The following is a 20,836-nucleotide window of genomic DNA, read 5'->3' as shown; positions in this document are numbered from 1 at the left end:
CCAATCGAAACGTGAAGAGCCTAGAGAAAGTGGGATATCCCTTCAATTTTTAACTATGAAGATCTTGACGAATTAGATTGTATTGTTACTTGTAGTCCAGTTTGCTTTCAAGCATATCGGTTTCGGTTTTGATTGCTTTTGATTTTATTAGGCCTGGGCATTTTAACCTGGATCCGAAGACCCAAACTGATCCAAAAATAGCTGACCCGGAACCGGACCGAAAATTTACAAGTACCTTTTGGGTCTAAATCTTTTTTACCCGAAAGAACCGGAACCAAAAAAATTGATCCGAATAGACCCGGACCCGAAAAGAACCGACCCGAATAAACCCGACCCGATAAGAACTGATTTGTACCCGACTTAAAAACATTTATATCTAAAACTATGATGTTTTTTGTGTTCTATTTTATATATATTATTTAGTTGAAATATCTTTTGTTAACAATGTTTGTTATTATTTTTTAACATTTTTTAAGTAATAGAAAGCTTTAAAATGTAAAATTAGAGTTTAAAATATTTTATTTTAATTATTAATAGTTTTATTTAAGAGAGCTATGAGAAAGCAAGATTACTTGCCACTAGTAGAGAGAGTCAGAAGCAGAATAAGCACTTGGACTTGCAGATATCTATCTTATGCTGGCAGAGTACAATTAATTAAGGCTGTGTTGATAAGCATAATAAACTTTTGGGCATCTGTATTCAGGTTACCGAGTGGGTGTATAAAAGAAGTCGAACAGCTCTGTGCCTCATTTCTTTGGACAGGTCCGGAACTGAAAAGCACAGGTGCAAAGGTAGCGTGGAAGGATATTTGTAAACTTAAATGTGAAGGAGGGATGGGAATCAGAGCTTTGAAGGAAGTGAATAAGGTTGCTGGTCTGAAATTAATATGGAGGTTGTTAACATGGGATTCTCTTTGGGGGAAGTGGATCAAAAATAACTTACTAAAGAGGAAATGTTTCTGGGAAGTGAAGAAGAATACTCAGGCTGGATCTTGGATGTGGAGGAAATTATTGAAGCAAAGAGACACAGCTAAGAGGTTCTATAAGAAAAAGATAGGAAATGGCAGAAGCACTTCCTTTTGGTATGAGAATTGGTCTTCTAAAGGGATTTTATTTGAGAGGTTGGGTGAAAGAGGAGCTCTAGTCATGGGAATAAGAAATGAAGCAACAGTGGAAGAAGCAGTGCTTAAAGCCAGAAGAAGAAAGCATCGAAATACGTTGCTAACTGAAGTGGAGGCAAAGCTGACTAAAGTAGAAGAGAAGATAAGCGAAAATTTAGAAGATGTGTGTCTATGGAAGTATAAATCAGGATTTAAAGAGAAATTTTCAACTCTGAAGACCTGAGAGTTACTAAGAGAGGAACATACTCATTGTAGTTGGGGGAGAGGTATATGGTTTGCGCAAGCCACTCCTAAGTTTGCTTTCTTGGCTTGGCTAGCAATGCTTAATAGACTTGCAACTATGGATAGAATTGAGAAATGGAGTCAAGGTGTGGTGTGGATGTTACATGTATTCTTTGCAAGAGTGCTGGAGAATCCCGCAATCACTTGTTCTTTGAATGCTTATACACCTCTCAGATTTGGGAGCATCTTATAAAGGGGATTCTTGGAAGAGATTTTACTACAGACTGGTCGGAAGTTGTGGTGTTGTTATTACGGGTTGATAATGACAAGAAGAGATCTTTATGTACTCTATATGCTTTCCAAACTATTGTTCACACAGTATGGATGGAGAGAAACAAAATAAGACATGGTGAGAAGCCTTTACCTTTGGAAGTAATGAAGAAGCGGATTAACAAAGGAGTTAGGAACAAGCTAAGCATAATGAGATTGAAAGGAGGAAAGGGTATGGAGAATGCTCTTCAATATTGGTTTAGTACAAGAGTGTAGATAATTAATCCTTAAAAGTATAAGTTGCAAAAGATAAGATTTTCCTATTAAGGTCTACACTTGATGTAAAATGGCTTTTTTGATGAATACAAATTTAACATTCATTCAAAAAAAAAAGTTTCATTTAAGTTAGTTTGTAAATTTTTTGATATATAAAATAAATATTAACTAAATTTGATGGAATTGGGTATGTCATTCCTTTTCAGATACTAAATACCCGAACCCAACCAGGACTCGATATGGATCCGAATAATTACGAATATTTTGTGGGTATTTTAATTATAGACCCGAACCGATCCGGATCCGAGAAGAACCGATTCGAATCCGAACCGAAAATTTTTAAATACCTATTGGGTCTAAATATTTAGGATCCAAAAGACCCAGACCCGAAAGATCCAGACCCGAAAGAAACCGCTCTGAACCCAACCCAAAAACCCGAACGTCCAGACCTAGATTTTATATTTACTTTTCAGCATAACAAAGTTAAAAGGTCTTATAATTTGTTAATCACATCTTGTAAACTTCAACGTCAATCTCTGAAATGATATTTACTTTCCAGCAGAAAGAAAGATCTTGACCAATTACGCAAGTTCCTACTAAAACATGAACGGTGGTTTCTTTATAACATTCATAAAAAATGGGCTGAGCTTTAAACCAACTTTCACAGAACTAATATTACTTATATAGCTTATGGGATTCGAGGCCTTTCCTAATAAATTAAAAGCGCGAAGTATGAGCCTCAGAGAGTCGGAGTAGAAAGTAGGAAGCAGAGACGCGTTTGCGTTTGGTTGAAAACGCGGTAAACGTGAACGGCGGTTTGGAACTGAATCTTTAAACCCTTTCTCTCCTTCCTTCGCCGTGAATCTCTGGAAACAACACAGTTTCTTTCTACCTACGATGTTTGGTTTACGCAGATCCGCGGCGTCTTTGTTTGACCATAGCCAGTCTCTGCTTCGTAATCTATCGGTGAGTTCCTCATCTCCTCTCTCGAACTCGAATTCGAATTCTCGTCGATGTAGTAGGGTTCCTGACATTCCCATCTTCTTCAAAATTAGGGATTCATTAGATCGAATCGATTCAGCATTTGACTTTTAACTGTTCGCTGAAACTAGAATTGGATTTCTCCTGGAGCGTTTGCTTGATATGTAGCATCGAACAACCCTTTCCATAGTTGTTCTGTGGAAAAAATGGATTGATAATTCTTAAGGAAGCATTGATTATATATTAATCCAACTTAAAACTAATCGGTCTGAATTGTCCAAGTCCCTTATATATTACTCGAAAATCTGATGTGGGACTATTCTGTGTGGCCGTCCCTAAAATTTTAAGAGCGGCTCTTAAATTGTAATTGTTTTTTTTTAACATCAATTCCTAAATTGTTAAAAACAAAATTTTATTAAAGTTTTTAGTAAATTGAAATATCAGTACTCGATGAAACTAAACTTGTTACTAAGCTTGTGTGAATCAAAAATTATTAAAGCCATTACCTTGTTTTCCAAGTATTGTAAAACCATTTACTTTGGTCTCTTTCTCTGTAGTTTCATGGATTGCGTGTGCAAGGAATCCGTGTGGGAAACGCAGAGGTTCCAAACCACAAGCCCCTCAAGACCGGTCTTCAAGAAGTTTACGGAATAGGTCGCCGTAAGTCTCACCAGGTTCTCTGTGGGCTCGGTATCACCAACAAACTTGCCAGAGACTTAACTGGTAAAGAACTCATTGACCTCCGTGAAGAAGTTGGCATGCACCAACATGGTGATGAATTGGTAAAAACCCTTTTCTCAGAATCATATACTTTCTTTGATTTTTTAAAGCTTGTTTTGTTTCCATGATTGTTGTTGGTATGAAGAGGAGGCGTGTTGGATCGGAGATACAGAGACTGGTGGAAGTAGACTGTTACAGAGGAAGTAGACATAGACATGGGATGCCTTGCAGAGGTCAAAGAACCAAGACTAATGCTCGCACTAAGAAGGGTAAGAGAGTTGCCATTGCGGGAAAGAAGAAAGCTCCTCGCAAGTAGAACTGCCAAGACCTTTCTGTGGCACTACCAGTCTACTACTCTGTTGGGATGAAAGTTTGATCAAATAAGCAGACATGTTTATGGTCTTATTTTTTGTAATTGCCATTGCAGAGGAAGAAGAGAACTTTCTAGCAAACATGCTCTTGAACTTGTTCTTCTTCTGTAATACTTTCGAGTTTCTCTAGTTTCTTGTTTGATTTGTTATCCTCATAACACGAATAAAAACGTTAGCCCATTAACAACTTTTTATTAGTCACCGAGCCTCTTGATCTGGTAGAATTAAAGAGTAATTATTCTATTGTAAACTTCTTCCATCGAAGCCCAATGGATGAAGCCCATTAAATTGTTTTGAAACCCATTAGAAGAATCTAAGGTCAGCATTGAAGCTACAAACAAAATTTATATTTTATATTTCATTGATTCGTTTGATATTTACAAAAAGCATATGATATGTGAGAGGACACGAATCATGGGGAACAAGATATCGAATTAGGATCCCAAGAAATGAGACCAAACGATTTTGAAATTGATAGAACAAGGAGACCAATTTGGTAAATGGACTAGTCGATGCCTACTTGACCCGATCACATTTATGTACTAACAGTCATCTCTACTTGTCCATTTATTTTGTTCGTCTAAATCACCCTACCCGTCATTTTCTAAGTTTTTTTTTTGCTTTTGAACCATTACTTAAGTGGGCCTTTTTATTCTATGGGCCCATTTAAATGGACCCACAACCATGTGATCCATCTTTTCTTTTCTTCAGATTTATTTTGCCTATTTTGTAATTGCGCTCGTGATATATACTCCACTTTCTACTACTTGACAAGATATATGCCCTTAAGAGACCTTTCATGTAAAAAGCAAAAAAGAAAAAACAAGAGATATTTTATAGAACAATCCATGGAACTATATAAATCCACAAATATAGATGATATATGTGGCAAGAGTTTTTAGCTATTGTTTTGAATTATTAACAACATGTATATAAAATATAAAAGGTATAAAGCTATTATACAACGACACAAAACCAAGCTTGGATAACTACCACGTAATGGAACAAAAGAGAGAAACAGAAACAAAATAAAATTCTATTTCATCTTTAAAAAAAAAAATTGTCTGTATTTATTTAACAAGTCTATTATTAATACCAAAAAAAAAAATTAGTGTCCCATGATCACGAGCGTTTTTTGTAATAAAATAAAAAGAAGCGTTGAGATATCAAAGCATTTGGGGGAGAACATGGAAGATGCCCCCACCAACCCACCACCATTCAAGAAGTTGCCTCAAACACAAATACAATCTCTTTAGATGAATATCATCCTTATATATCCACTTAAGATTATATTTCGCTTGTTTTCCTCTTTTCAGCCATACAATTATTATAAATGTCATTCATATTATGACCATATATAACTTAAAGCTAATAGATATTGGAGATGTATACGTCAAAAATATTATAATAGATATAATAGAAGGTTAGCAGCATATATAAAAACATAATGATTCTACAATGTGTTTTTATTTTATTTTGTTTTTGTAACTTTGCGATGATGTGTTTTTATTGTTTTGAGAATTTAATCATTATACATTGTTGGAGATTAATTTTCGTCTTCTGTGTTTTGTTCAAATTGTAATAAAATACGTAATTCACTAATTTGTTTTCTACTGATTTTGAGAACGGTGTTGATTTTAATCCACAATATATTCGGTTACAAAAAAACTCGAGGGTTGTATAGAAAAAAAACAAGAATTCAAAAAAAATTATTACATGAAAGTGAAACCGGCCATGATAGAAACTATTACTAAATGTGGAACTTGCATGGTTGATCTCGAGTAACATCATGGCACACACACGCGGTACATCCAACCCAAGTCATTAATACTTTTACATACACACACAAAAACTATAATATTGGTATTATTTTTTTGTGAGCTATTTTAGTATTATTACATCATGCAAACGTTATAAAAAAATAATAGGTGTCTCCATCTGCAATCAATCAAAAATGTATTATTGGTTGTGTTTATTCAAGTAATACAAAAATGAGTGATTGCATGTCACTATATTTATATATAGAAACCTGTCGTGGTAAATTTGTAATATTAGGACTTTAGATTATTAATCGATAATAAAAGCCATGATCATATTGAAGTGAAAAAAAACGCGACGGACTTACTTTACAACCAACAGAAAACAACATTAAGTTCTATATATGGTGGTGGAAACAAAGAAAACAATACGCGTCATGTATCATGAGATTTTCTTCAGGAAGAGAAGACACCATCATTAGCGTTAGGTTTACATGTCTAACTTCTGCTCTTGCTAGCCGATTCATTTATTGAAAATAATTATGTTTCTTGAACTAGATGTCCATTGTTTTCAAGGATCTTTATATAGATATTTATTAATATTTTTTTAATAATAATAATAAAAAATTACGTGTAGAAAAATAACTAAAACTAAATATTCTCAACACTTTAAACTTTTATGATATATGTTGTGTACTGATTCAATACACATTTAACTAAAATAAAATTATTTTTTAGTTTAGATACCTAATTGAAAAACTCCAGAGCATTTTCTATTTATTTGCAAAACTATTACAGCATTCAAATAATTTTAGTCCTTATTAGTAGTTTTAGAATAACATTTTCTTGTTTTGTACATCTGTTTAAAACATAGCAATAAATATAAAACTAGTAATCTATGTCTAACATAACGATACAAAATAAAACTGAAAACACTTTAAAATTAACATGGGACAATATTCTGTTCAATTGCAAATTAAGAAAGAATCATATTGTTTGTGTAAATTACTGTAGATGAAACTTAACTGCTTTCTCCATGGAACAGAAAATAGAAGTATACAAGAATGATAAGAAAAGGATGGCTGAGAGGCTGTGTCCCCTTATAGTGGAACCCTATGTTGGAATGTGAATTAATGTGCCTATTAAAAATACCAATGGCCATATTTGGTGGCTTTTCAATTTCAGACAATTTGAGGCCACTTTTTTTTTTTTTTGCCATCTCTTTATTATTGAAATTAAAAGATCCAAAAAACAACAAAGACCAGAATATAATACAAACAGGACCCAACACAAAGGATCCAAAAGAAAAAACGCAAACAGGGGTAAACTTTAAAGCCCAACCAGCAAGAAGCCCAAAGGATGAACAATAACGGTTCGCCGACAGCACATAGCCACGTGCTGCTCCGAGAAGAACGAAGACGACATGTGGCACAGAAGCGAAAACGTCACCCACGTCACCGGCCAGAAGCTCGCCGACGGAGCGTTTAACCGAGCACTCCACCGGAACACACCGGAAACAGGAAGCTCCAGATCAAACCGCACCAACAACGACGAGAGACAATTAAACGCTCAAAGAAAACTGAAAAACTAAACAAACAACACGGACAAATCCGGTGTAAAAAAAACGACCCAACATCGGAGATGAAACGATGATAGGATGAAGGTAAGCCGGCCAATACGGCGCTGAAGAAGCCATCGTATGCCGGAGAGAAAGCCGGCCAAGATCAACGCTGTGGAAGCCGCCGCTTGCCGGAAGAAAAGCCGGCCAAGACGACGTTTAACGAAACCGTCGCTTGCCAGAGTCAAAGCCCGAACGCCGGGAGTCGATGCCGATGAGAATCCGGCGAATCGGTGAAGAAACACATCACCATCCCGTTGATTCTTCACGGCGAGAAAGATGAAACTCTCTCTCTCTGAAAGATTCGAGAGAGATAAGAGAGAGAAAGGACCCTTCATCTTCTAGTTAGATATTTTTCTCTTCTAAATTCCCCATCGCTCTCTGTCTTCATTTTATTTATTTTTGCCTCGAATGTGTCAAATCTTTGATCTCATGCTTGGCCTTTGTAGAATTTATTCACAGTAGCTAAGAGCTATGCATTAGTCTGGTATTGGTTTATGATATTCAGATTAGCTATAAACAAAACTATGTTTTGCCTTTTAAGGAGACTAATGAAGTGAGAGAAAGCCTATAGTTTAAAGCTCAAATTATTCAACAAAAAATGGTTAATAGGTCAGTAAGTAGGCTTGACTTTCACGTTGATACGTTTTCCAATAATAGGCCTTCAAAAGTTTCCTCGTCCCTCATTTCGAAACTCACAATTCAAATTTATTATTATTTCTACCGTACTATAATAGTATCAAATCAAGCTGTTATAAAATTCACAATAAGTTCTAAACAATAGCTAATTGCATTTTAATATGCTCTAGTCTACTATCGTTGCACAACTTGGATGGTATTACGATTCATAGACCCTAATAAAAAAATCTATTAGATTTAGAAAAAAAATGTGATAAATAAAGTAGCAAAGGCGTGGCAAAGAAGATTCACCTGGATTTGGATTTTGTTTGCATTGCATTGGGATGATCCCCCTGCAAACAATTCAATAGTTTGAAATTTTCATGATGATTTAGTATAAATTACTTAGTTGAAGACAATTGACAAAACGCTTGTCTACACATGTCTTGCATAGATCGCCGAGTATACATTGTCCTGGTGAATTTATTTATAAAGTAAAGAGAACATTTTTAATTAGCTTTGAGTGACTAAAACACCAAAACAATAGTCCTAAGCGATTTACAGTTAATTGTTATTAGCTTTCTAAAACATAATGCTCCAGTCTAGTGATTTATATATCATCAAAATAAATAAGTTTCTCACATATTTTTAAATTTTTTTTTTTTTGAAAAAACATATTTTTAAATTTAGCTTGGCGTACAATTCATATGGCTATCGCGCTATGCATATAAACACACACAGAAAAATCAGAATATATATTATAAATATAATGAGTTCAACAAGGCAAACATGACAGAAGAAAACAAGACAGATCGGCAGACCTCACATGAAAAAGATCATACTGTATCTTCTTCGCAAGCTTATTGCCTAAATCAGTAAATAATACTATTATCTATGTTTTTCTTAAAGTAACACTAGTTTTTGACCCGCGCGTCCGCGCGGATGTATGTTCGATGTAATTATATGTTTTGTTTATTGTAAAAATATTCATGTTATTGTTTCATATGTTATTAGTTGTGACATTGGTGTATCTTGTTTATGTTGTTTAGTGTACATTTTTAAGCTTTGAGGTTGTATTGTTCTTATATTGTAATTTTTTTTTACTTGGTAAACTAAACATAAAGTGTATAATATTAGAACATTTATTTGAGATTTAATAGTTTTATTAAATAAGAAAATCTAAAATTTGTGATTTATAGCTTGTTTTAAATTTTTGCTTATATAGCTTTACAAACAATAAAATCGCTAGCAAATATACAAACAATTGGAAAAGTAACCCAAAAACATATAAAAATATGTATATCTCTATTAAATATTTACAAAGCCTAATTAGATGAATTGATTTGCGCCATTTTGTTATGGTTTTAAAATATTTATCATTTGTAACCGAATAAATAGTGGACCTGAATCACAAATCAAAATCTATGTAATTTTTTTTTTTTTGGGAAATAAACAGAAACACGTCTGCCCTGCTACCAGCTGCATTGATTTGAACATTTTTAATTACTCCCCATATTTCAACTGGTATAGCATGCTGAACATGGTACATGTGTGTTCTTTTGCAACAGGCTTGGATTTTGTTTCCCTACAAAACAAAACAGAGGAAATATTAGTTTAGCTTGTTAAAGCAGTCACCTGTTATAACACAACAAATGTTTAGAAATATTGGTTTACCCATTAGTCTGTTAATACCATCTCAAAGGTATCTCTAGAAGCGGTGTTCATCTTGTAAGCACTTAACTTAAACTCGCTGATTATTTTTATAAGGCCTGAGTTTTGTGAGAGCATGAAAAGTAGTCATAGTAGATATTTTCGGAGGATTTGCGTTGAATGATATGGTGTTTAGATTATTAGGAAAGAGGTATATATAGCTAGTTAGGAAAGGTTAGAGTAAGTCAATATTAATATCTAAGATTTTGTTAGTTGTGAATTTTTAGTATTATATAGCGAATATTCTATACGATTTTATTCCAAGTTTGATTCTTTGCTTAACGTAATAAACGAATATAAGTTGAGAAAATTAAGATATTTTACGTGAACGGCAAGATTAAGCACACAAAAAGATTTTGTGGTAGTTGATTGATATGATATTTGTTATGAATGCTTAAATATATGAATAGATTAGTGGTGGGCTTTCGGGTACCCATTCAGGTTTGGTTCGGGTCTATTCGGGTTTCAGATTTTCGGGGTCAAAGATTTCAGCTCCATTCGGGTATTTCTAAGTTTTGGTTCGGGTTCGGTTTGGATCTTTGCGGGTTTGGTTCGGATTAAGATAACCCATTAAAATTATTTTTAAAATTTTAAAATTCATTTTATAATTTAAATTTCTCAAAATATACAAACAAAATAATATATCACATATAAATTTGAATAACATATATCAAAATACCTAAACTTAACATATAATTTGATTTGGTTTGAATATTTGGATAAATAATCAATAGATATTTCAAGTATTTTTGGTGTTTTGGGTATATTTTAGCTATTTTATTCATTTACCTTTGACTATTTGTATATATTTTCAAGTATTTGAACAATTTAAAAATATCTTATATATTTTGGATGTTTTTAATAGAAATTAAATCTAAAATATATTTATATACGGGGTATACAAATCTATTTTGGATACATTCGGGTACCCGAAATACTTCGGTTCGGGTCGGATTCGGTTTTGGTTTTGGTTCTTTAGATACCAAAATTTTGAATCCGTTCAGATATTTAATCAATTTCGGTTATGATTCGATTCGGTTCTTCGGATTCAGATTTTTTTTCCCACCTCTAGAATAGATAGTAGAGTAAAAATTGTTTTCATAAACATTTTTTAGTTGTTCTGTGAGTAAGAATTTGATTCCACGCTATAGGAATGTTGTATATATATTGTTTGGTCGAGTCTATAGGTTAAAAAAATCTTGACTAAATATTAGTCAAACATGATTTACACATTTTAAAAAGAATATATACATATCTTAAAATATTTAATAACAATTCTTTTTATTTTAATAGTTAATCAGTTAGGGTTGGTTAAGATAAGAGATTTAGATCTTGTACTATAAAATATCATACAATTAAGATGTTTTTTAAAAAAGAATTATTATATTTAGTCATACGTGATTTCACGTTTTGGAAATAGAATATACAAATTTTGAAGTAACACTAATAAATGTATTTTTACATTTCCATATTTTATTAGTTAATATTACCTTTTGAATAGAATGCATTTGAAGTTTGAAAGGAATATATATGCAGATTTTGTTTGTAAGAATGATATAGATTTGGTTATTGTGATAGCTTAAAAACAGGAGTCCTCTTTGGAATTTTTTTTTATATTAAGGTTCTACAAAATTAATGATATAGATTGTGTGTGCATCGAAAAATCTGCTGAATATAACATTCCAAATTTAGTATTTCATAAATGGTTCGGCTAAATAATATTAAAAACGTGGTTACACAAACCATATGTAAGTATGCAGTTTGGTATGAAAATCTTTTACAGACCACCAAATACAGATTATATACATATAATATTAATTTTCTTGATCAGAGTATATAATTGAAGTACACGTTTGGTTAAGTATTAGATGAAATATAGTAGACTTAATATATTATAATTTTATGTTATAGATTTGACAAACATGGTTCTTTATATTAGCAGTTTACGACTCTACAGCATTGGATAGATTGAATTTATGACGGCATTCAAATTTCTAACCGAGTTAAGGTTGGTTAAGGGAACACGTGATGTTTGGTTAATTCAATTAATTGAATTAAGGTTGATTTGTAATGTTGTTAAATGAGTCAGTGGCATGCAATGGTAATTATTGTGGAAAATTAAGGGTTAAGTACATTTTGTACTTCAGTTTTAATAGTTTAAATAAATTAGAAATAAATAGTACACCTACGAGTAAGAAAGATTGTTGATATCTGTGAAAATAAATTAAAAAGCTTTTTAGGCATGCAAGTTTTTGGCAGACCTAGCTACTGTTCAGAGCTCTGTCTTTTTCCTATTTTCTCGTTTAGTGAACAGTTGTTCATTTTATTTTATTTTATTTACGTTATAGTTAATTTATTCAGACAGTACGTACACTTCTATCTTCTTCTTTTGTCTCTGTTAAGATATTTTGTACCTTCGTTTTGTTAATTGTATTTCGAATGCTCAACTATTGTATAATTACATAATAAAAACATTAGGTTAGCAACTCTTGGAGTATATTCTTTGCTTTGAAAGAAAGAAAAATGAAACTTTGACTTGTCACCTGCATGCGGGAGCGTGTTCATTCTCATCGATTTATGTAGTATTACGAGTATAACCAAGTAACTTAAAACTTGGTTCGCAAGAAAGCTGAAAGTGCTCGTATGTATATATATATTTTAAAACTAAAAGTGCAGGAATATTTAATTTAAGAATCATTAATAAGTACTGTACTACTCAAGAAATGAAACATGGAGTATTACTAATTACTACTATTCCTTTTCATAATCTAAAACTAGGTGATTTTATGAGCCATGCGCAGTAAAAAAATATTTAACTATATTTAAAGATCAAATTTTATTAATATTGTCGATTTTGATATTTTCTTACCAATATTTTAATATAATTTTGATTTAATTAAACCCAAAAATAATTTTGTTTATTTTAAATTATACTTACGAATATATATGTATATATTTAAAATTATAATCTTGGATAGATTTTTCTATCTATTTTTTGTTAAATATTATTAAATCAATTTGTATAAAATTAATAAAAATTGATATAAAACTCTATAATTATGAAAATTAAAACTAAACAGTATTTATAAAATTTGTAGATACATTAAAAACTAATAATTTTAAGATTAAAATTTTCTAATTTTACAAAAGAAAATGTATATATTTTTGAAAATTTTAGTAATAAAATTGATAATTATAAGAAATAGAATTTAAAAATAATTTAAAATTGTAATGTAATAATTGAATATATTTATTTCAATGATGCATGAATTATTTACCATATTCTGAAAATTTTACCATAAATATAAATCAATATTAAATGTAACATCGAGAACATGGAATCAACATGTCATTCGGACTTTGGTGGATTCTCAAGATGCAAAATAATTAAAAATAAACCATTAAGTCAAAATAAGATAGTAGATCGGCAGGGTTTGAGTCATGGCCACTGAGAAATTAACATTTTGGCATAAATAAAAAATCGATACGTGGTAACACATGATTAGTCTATACCACTTTTGTGGAGCAAGGATATCCCTGTATAATTTAAAAAAAAAACAGATCGTGATGGAAAGCATTTTATTAATAATAGAAGATACACTATTAAATTTTGATATCAAGTATAATGAGTTTACCCAGATAGAAAAAGAATGCTACTAGAGTATTATGGTCCTTAGGTCTCTCCAGTGAAGGCTTTCTTCTAGAAAATACGTTGTGCACCTAATATGTAACATTTTTTATTACAACTGGTATCAAGGTGTATAGCGGTTAAAAAGAAGAATACAAAGGGGATACAATTTGTGCATGATGTAGAGCACCAGAGGAATCCATAAACATCTGTTTTTTGAATATCCACCGGTGGTTCAGGTTTGGACACTCTCACGAATTTCATTGAATCCAGATATCTTTTCCACTCAATCTCTTTTTGCAAACATGGATCATTTATGTTAGAAGGTTTCTCCTAAATTGGAAGATCAACAATTTGCATGGATTTTATGGTACATGTGAAAGGAATAAACAACAAAGTATTTAGCAATTTGAATATTGATCCTATACATACTCTCAAATTGCCAAAAACGGAGTCATTACTTTGGGTTGATGCACATATTTTACTTACACAAGAAATCAATCAAACTCGATTACCAGTAGAAGCAATAGTATTGTCTATTAGAGGTAGATGGTGTTTTACGGATGGATCATGGAAAAATCAAGAAATCTATTTGGGACAAGAGTGGTATAGCACACTGAAAAGTTTTTGCTGGTTTAATGGGAGCGAAGAATACAAGAGTGAGACAGACGCCACTTCACTCGGAGATAAAGCTCTCATTTGGGAATTATAATGCATGAGGAATCTAAGACAGCTGAAAGTTATATTTGCAACAGATTTTTCTCAGTTGGTGAAAATGGTTTAGGAACCAAAAGAATGACCAGCCTTTGCAAGACATAAAGATCTTGAAGAGAAGTTTCAACAGCTACGAGCTCATTCATATACCACAGACGCAAAATTCAAGAACGGACAGTCTCGCACGCAGTGCAAAAAAGCAATTGTCGTTTGTTGTCCATATGAATGTGGAGCTACCAGTTTGGTTTGTACAGTCTATATGAATCTATTTAAGTTGCTCACAAAAAAAACATTAAATATAATGTATGGATTATTACAATATTCTAAAAAGTTTACAAAAAAATATAAATAAACATTAAATGTTATCATTTAGTTATAGACTATGTCATCAATTTTATTAGACATGTAACCATTTTTTTGCGAACGTGATTTTGAGAGGACATATGGCAAAATATTTTTCATCGCAAATTATTTTTCAAATAATGTCTAGACGATATATCATGTCTATGAATTGCAAAAATTGAAAAAAAAAATACTTTAGAAAAACGTCATTTAAAATCTAAACTAAAAGTAGTTTAGCCAATCATAAATTACTGTAAAATATTATTGGTTAAATATAAATTAATTTTAACATTATCATATTTTAAAACAGCAAAAATCTTTTAAAATATAATATATTTTAAATATCATAGAAATCTGGACTATGATCTGAGGATAATTAGTGACAAAATCTATTGCTTTTAGTTTTAATCAGTTTTAATTTATGACTTCTTACACTTATTTGCTCTACTGGTTATTTAGAAAAAAATCATAAAATGGTTTACATACAAGAATTTAATTTAAATTTCTGAGTATGTCGAGTGGGTCAAAGTAAGCATGCATGAAAATATGTATTCCTCACTACTTAGGGCATCTCCAACCCCACTCTATATTTCACTCCAAAATTGAGAAAATGGAGTGGGAAATGGAGTAATGAACAAAAAATAAAAAGATTACTCCATTTATAGAGTAATGCTTTTATTTTTTGTTCATCACTCCATTTCCCACTCTATTTTCTCAATTTTGGAGTAAAATATGGAGTGGGGTTGGAGATGCTCTTAGGTCAGCTCCAATGGAACTGCAAAACACTATTTTAGTGTGATTTTTGCACCAAATCATCTCCAATGGGACTGCAAAAATTACACTATTTTAATGTAACACTAAAATTTGACACCAAATTTGGTGTGACACTATTCACCACACTAAAACACTATTCATCCTACTAAAACACTATTCACTTATTTTATTACTAAAACATACAATTAAATAAATGATAAATAAAAAACTTAATACATATAATATTATAAAATAATTTTAGTGTGAAGTTTAGTGTTATAGTTGGAGAAGACTTTGGTTTTAGTGTTGAAATTACACTAAAATAGTGTGGTTTTAACACTAAAATAGTGTTTGTAGTTGGAGATGCCCTTTAAGTCAGTTATTCAATAATATCATACTCGTCTTTTCTTTTTTGCCAACACATACTTGTCTACTGTGAACACAAAAAGCTTTACATATTTAAAATCTACAATGCAAAGCAACGTGGACTGGTACTAACTGAATAGATCGGACTGGAGAATATATTTATATATAAAAATAGTCAACAAACACATCGAAAACCATACTATAAATACTATAATAAAGAAATGGTAATGTGAGATGTTTATTACAGAGAGTTTACAAAAAAGCAGACATGTGTGGTCTTCTCTCTTCGCTTTCTCTTCTTTTCAGGATATAACACAACCTCCTCAATTACAAACTCTCTCTCTACTTTTGACCATAATATATACATTACATGTTTTCGTATTATGAATTTGTGATTTCTCCAAATATTTTGTAACATGCATAGGTACATCAGTCGATTCATTTTCCATATATGAACAAATATTATCACATTTGCCCCCAATATCATCCTTACACAAATATGTATGTGAACCACATACATGAGACTTGAAATAGAGTTTGAATAACAACAGTTGTTGGTAAAGTTTCTTTAGATGTGAAAAGGATGGTGAAGGAGATGGATCCCATGGGAAGAATATGGGAGGGACCTCTTTTGAAGATTTTAATAAATCTTTAGCATTTTTTTCTTGTCTCAACTAATAAAATTAGTTTACAAAAAAAGGGGAACTAAAACAAATGGGACTAATATAAAACACCCATCCTTTTCATTTAAATTTATCTTATTCCCCAAATTTTTTTTCCTCAGCTTATGTACTTTTCTTCACCTCCACAAATCTATATTCACATATATCTTCCTCACCTCCAAAAGAAAAATAAAATCCCCAACCCAAAAATTTGTTTTTTTGATCACCTCATCACTCTCATTAATATAAAATGAAAGAATTCAATTCACCTCATCACGCTATGAAGTCAACCTTTGCCCCATTCAAGCAGCATATGCCCCTTTGGGCTCTCAATTCCATAGAGTTGAAACACAAGAAGAGACCTTTGGATTATCTTTAGCCGTCTTCAATGAAGATTCTGCTGATGAAATCTCTAAACCGCTTGGAGTATAGTTTTGGATCAACCGCTGAGATTGAAGACGGATCCGCTTGTAGAGACTTATAAGCATGCTCTATCTTCTTGCTTATGTCGTAATCTTGCAAAATGTCAATGATTCCGAAGTACAAAACCACCTCGTACACCTCACCGTGTGACAAGTAGTTTGTTCCTCCAGAGGAATATTGATCAAAGTCGCTTCTTCTAGCCATTCGTTCTGCTCTTGCAGGCATGTTTGCACCTAATCTTATCAACGGTTTCCTGCAAAAAAGAAAATCAATCAAATTTTTCAATTACATTTCTCATTAAAAAAGGCCCCCACACATGATCTGTGTGTTTGCCCCCACAAAGTTATTGTGTTTTCAATTCAATAGAGCCTGCCCCCACAAAACTGCCAAGCAACTTTTAATACTAATAATGCGTTGCGATGTAACGTAGTTCTCATATGGAATCATTCAAACTGAACCCTTCAACCACTCTGTGTGACTATGAATGCAAAAAGACTGTCATGTTGGGTCAACTTAACATTTACTGTGATGATTGGCGTACCTGCCAGCTAAGATACGGTCCATGTCTTGAAGTTCAGCTTCTAGGAACCGACAACCGCGGATGTATTTCTCGTTTTGATATGACTCTATCTTACCTGCACAATATCATTACAATGGGTCAGGTCTAGCAGCAGAATAAGATTTGAGGAAGAAGGAGAAGGGTGTTATAACTAACCAGATCTCAAAACGAATGGAGAAAGACCCATCTTGTCTCCTGTATTGTCATCTCGGAAATGAACTCCGATTAAAAGGCTATAATCCATTATTCTCTCAGCTTCCAAGAACTCACAGTCCCGTTTAATTTGCCTGCTCATTGATATGCACCCAGATTAGTAATGTGCAGCCAAAAATAGCATAAGCAGAGAAGAGAAGAGGTAGAAGTGATTTGGATAGCTTACGTCATTAGTTCTTTATACCAATTTCTCTGAAGACGGAAAGAAAAGTTAAGATCAAGGTCCTTGAGAGTAGTTGTTTCATCAATTTCAGCTTCAGGTTTGGAGGTGGAGCGTCCATGGGAAGACCCTTTAAGGTCAAACCGTCTCTGGATTCTATATTCTGAGCAGAACAAGTTCCCCATGACAATAAACCGAGTCTGGTAAGATTAAAAAAAAACGTTAGAAAATTATCCAATGGAAGCAAATAGTCTTGATGAACAGCACAAACCTTCTGGCCACCAACAGGTTTGATGCAATGTACACCGTAGAACTTAGTCACAAGTGAGTTTTCATATTGGCAGATGTGCTTGTAGTAGTTTGGAAGCATACGTAGGAGCACCTAAGAAAACAAAAAACTTCAGGTCAAGTTAGTGTGAATGCAAATAAGAAACAAGAAGTCAAGACAAGAGCCAACGACTAACTAACCTTGACTTCTGATTTCTTCACAGTCTTAATCATAAACCTGTCATCTTGAGTTAAGTAAAAAAAGCTCCCACTTTTTCCAGGTGAAGACAGTTCCCGAAGAGCATCGTCCCCACAGATAGCTAACATGTAATCAGCAGGATCCACCGTGAAAAGCTCCCTCAGCCGTCTAAACACCAAAGGGCAGTAGTCTTTCCAGCGGAAGTCCACAGACTGATGCGGGGGCGTAGTCTTAGAACCCTCCGGTGGGAACCTCGTCCAGAACTTTTCACTCGGGTTGAAATCACTCTGCTTAAGGTCTCGTACAACTGAAGCATGTTTGCCGACAGTATACCTAAAGTATCAAACTTTGGTCAGAACACAGATTCATAACCACATAACTGCCCAAACATTATTATTTTTAATTTAACGTTTTATACTAATTTATTTTATATATATATGACATTTATATAAAAATATTTTAGTTTTGAGTTGAACAATAAAATTAATATATAAAATAAACTAAATTAGACAAATTTGTGATTTTTTACTAATATTATTAGTTGATTTAAACTAATTTATTAAAAAGAGGTTTAGAACCTAAGGACTAAACTGATTAAGAAGAATGAATGTATTACCTGATGCCATGTTGCAAGTTGAGCATCAAATCATACTTCTTATGGCCTTTGGAGATAGTCTCACCAGCCTTCTTAGCCTCACCGCTGAAACAACAAGGATTCTTCCTAAACTGCCTAAACCCATCTCTATCAACAGACAACCTATCTCTATAAATCACCGAAGCTTCCACATTATCAACAATATCACAGGTAATATCCCCAGCTTCCCCATCCGACTCCCAAATACAAATCCTCGGAAACACCTTCTCCCCACCACCACCACCTCCACTGTCAACGCTGGATCTCTTCCGCTTCTCAATCCCATCAAAGAAACTCCTCATCTCACTCCAAGAACTCCCGTCAGCACAGGTCAACAGCCCTTTGGGAACCCCGTTCTCCCACTGACCCTCGTAACGGTTCCCGTTAGGCCAGAGGAGGACGCCTTTCCCGTTAATCACGCCGTTACGCCACTCGCCGGTGTACTGGTTCCCGTTCTTCCACACGTACCTCCCCTTCCCGTCCTGCACATTCCGCCGCCACGTCCCCTCGTACAAGTCCCCGTTGACGTAGCGCTTCTCGCCGTGGCCGTGTTTCCGATCGGCGATCCAGTGGCCGCGGTAGGTGTCTCCGTCGGCGCCGACGAAGGTCCCGAAGCCTTCCATCCTCCCGGACTTGAACTCGCCCTCGTAGGTCGCGCCGCTCGGCCACGAGAACTTGCCTTTCCCGCTCGCCTTCCCGCGCTTCCACTCGCCTTCGTACATACACCCGTCGTTCCACAGATACTTCCCCGATCCGTTCGGGAACCCGCCGGAGAAGGTGCCGGTGTAGAGATCTCCGTTAGGTAACGGCTTCTCGACGTCCGGCGGAGGTGGCGTGGGAGTCACGCGCTGGGTGGCTCCTTGGGATTTGGATCGCACCATCGGAGTTAGGGTAAGTAGCAACAAGTCGTCTCGTCTCTCCGCTTCGTCTCCTTCTAGAACGTTCTTCGGAACAACGACGCCGTTTCTGGTGGATAGTATAACTTGAGTAGCTTCGGGTACGACGCCGTTTGAGACTTTTGGTTCGCTCACGAGAGGCTCACACATTAGATAAACCCTCGCTTTCCACCGTTTTTCGAGATCTTTGCAACGGCATTCGAAAGATTGTAGGTTAGATCTGTCGGAGAACCAAACGGATTTTGTCGTGGTGTAGAAACTTTTCTTTCTTTTTTTATATTTCAAATCTGAGAAGAAACCTTGGTGAGAGTTTTCTACAGACAAACGCTACAGAGAGGAAAATGAAAAGGGAGAATGAAGCATCAAAAGCAAAAGGATAAAGATAGAGAGAGAAGAGAAGTGAAGAGAGAAACAAAAAACCTTTAGAAATGAATTAATTTTAGGGGTAGATTTGTAAAATTCAGTGAGATGGTGTTGGAATAAGCATTGGGAAGTGGACACAAAAAGCCCACCAGCCCGCCAAAAAAAGTCGCGTCGTTATGACCAATTTAATTGACTTGAGTGTAATTACGGGATTTGGGTAAGATAATAATATTAGACAGGATGCAATTACATTTCACGTTTTTTATTAGAAAATTTTACACCATAAATAATTGATGATTACATGAATAATATGACTATATGACAGCATTTTTAAAGTTCAAACCAGTGTTGTTTTTCGGAGTTACTGTTATATATTTTAGATGAGTCGTAAACCAAATAACTAATTGTATTCATAAGACATAGACCTAAACAGATAATATGATTATTTTTGATACAAATATCCAAACCCGTTTTAGATACCTTTGTTATTTAGATTGTTTTTAGGTTACTATTTATTAGAACCGAATTCATCTAGACCCAGAAGGATCCAACTCAAAACTCAAAATCCACACAAATCTATAATATTCATGCGAAGCCTAATTTCAAAACAACAAAAAAACGATACCCGAAAAAAATAGTCCGTACCTAAAGAGATGACCAATGTTTATGCCTAATTGGTTTTATAAACTAATTAAAAAAAAAGACTTTTTCTATGTTTGTCTAAATTCAATGAAATAGAAAAAATCTTTTATTTAGTAAAATAATTATATGGAGCGAAGAATTAAGTGAAAATGAATAAAACATATTTTTATTATTTTGATTTAAGTTATTATATTATTCACAAAAACATGTTGTTGAATTATGTTTTTGGTTATGTAATTTTCAACAGATTGAAACTAAAATTAAAAAAAAAAGTTTTAGTGAAACAAACTAAACTGAACGTTTAACCTTATGCAAAATCCAACTATTTTATATTTTTGTTTTTATAATTGAC

At 33.5% G+C, this 20,836-nt stretch overlaps 3 protein-coding genes across 3 annotated transcripts; 2 read left to right on the top strand and 1 right to left on the bottom strand.

Moving 5' to 3' along the window:
- Positions 1–833: 833 nt before the first annotated feature.
- LOC103853437 lies at positions 834–1,888 on the top strand. The gene is made up of 3 exons (XM_033285209.1): positions 834–1,297; positions 1,376–1,508; positions 1,577–1,888. The coding sequence occupies exons 1-3, from the start codon at positions 834–836 to the stop codon at positions 1,886–1,888; spliced, it is 909 nt and encodes a 302-aa protein (XP_033141100.1).
- Positions 1,889–2,593: 705 nt separating this feature from the next.
- Positions 2,594–4,157, top strand: LOC103853096 (small ribosomal subunit protein S13, mitochondrial). The gene is made up of 3 exons (XM_009130002.2): positions 2,594–2,854; positions 3,427–3,651; positions 3,735–4,157. The coding sequence occupies exons 1-3, from the start codon at positions 2,786–2,788 to the stop codon at positions 3,903–3,905; spliced, it is 465 nt and encodes a 154-aa protein (XP_009128250.1). The 5' UTR covers positions 2,594–2,785; the 3' UTR covers positions 3,906–4,157.
- An 11,938-nt stretch (positions 4,158–16,095) lies between these two features.
- Positions 16,096–19,927, bottom strand: LOC103853093 (phosphatidylinositol 4-phosphate 5-kinase 2). Its single transcript, XM_009129999.3, has 7 exons — positions 18,566–19,927; positions 17,952–18,282; positions 17,755–17,865; positions 17,490–17,683; positions 17,267–17,397; positions 17,093–17,186; positions 16,096–16,804 (listed from the first exon to the last, which is right to left on the bottom strand). The coding sequence occupies exons 1-7, from the start codon at positions 19,627–19,629 to the stop codon at positions 16,504–16,506; spliced, it is 2,226 nt and encodes a 741-aa protein (XP_009128247.2). The 5' UTR covers positions 19,630–19,927; the 3' UTR covers positions 16,096–16,503.
- Between the last annotated feature and the right edge of the window lie 909 nt (positions 19,928–20,836).

Source organism: Brassica rapa, chromosome A02 (genome assembly GCF_000309985.2).
Source record: "Brassica rapa cultivar Chiifu-401-42 chromosome A02, CAAS_Brap_v3.01, whole genome shotgun sequence".
In the NCBI taxonomy this organism is placed as follows: Eukaryota; Viridiplantae; Streptophyta; class Magnoliopsida; order Brassicales; family Brassicaceae; genus Brassica; species Brassica rapa.
This window is presented reverse-complemented; position numbering and strand designations above follow the sequence as displayed.

Excerpts from the sequence above, each read along its gene's own strand:
- LOC103853437 (XM_033285209.1), top strand. The coding sequence starts at position 834 with ATGGGAATCAGAGCTTTGAAGGAAGTGAATAAGGTTGCTGGTCTGAAA. Across the intron at positions 1,298-1,375 it reads GAAGATGTGTGTCTATGGAA|TTGGGGGAGAGGTATATGGT; the intron begins GTATAAATCAGG and ends TACTCATTGTAG. Across the intron at positions 1,509-1,576 it reads GTGTGGTGTGGATGTTACAT|ATTTGGGAGCATCTTATAAA; the intron begins GTATTCTTTGCA and ends TACACCTCTCAG.
- LOC103853096 (XM_009130002.2), top strand. The coding sequence starts at position 2,786 with ATGTTTGGTTTACGCAGATCCGCGGCGTCTTTGTTTGACCATAGCCAG. Across the intron at positions 2,855-3,426 it reads CTCTGCTTCGTAATCTATCG|TTTCATGGATTGCGTGTGCA; the intron begins GTGAGTTCCTCA and ends CTTTCTCTGTAG. Across the intron at positions 3,652-3,734 it reads ACCAACATGGTGATGAATTG|AGGAGGCGTGTTGGATCGGA; the intron begins GTAAAAACCCTT and ends GTTGGTATGAAG.
- LOC103853093 (XM_009129999.3), bottom strand. The coding sequence starts at position 19,629 with ATGTGTGAGCCTCTCGTGAGCGAACCAAAAGTCTCAAACGGCGTCGTA. Across the intron at positions 17,187-17,266 it reads TCCATTCGTTTTGAGATCTG|GTAAGATAGAGTCATATCAA; the intron begins GTTAGTTATAAC and ends GATATTGTGCAG. Across the intron at positions 16,805-17,092 it reads GACCGTATCTTAGCTGGCAG|GAAACCGTTGATAAGATTAG; the intron begins GTACGCCAATCA and ends TCTTTTTTGCAG.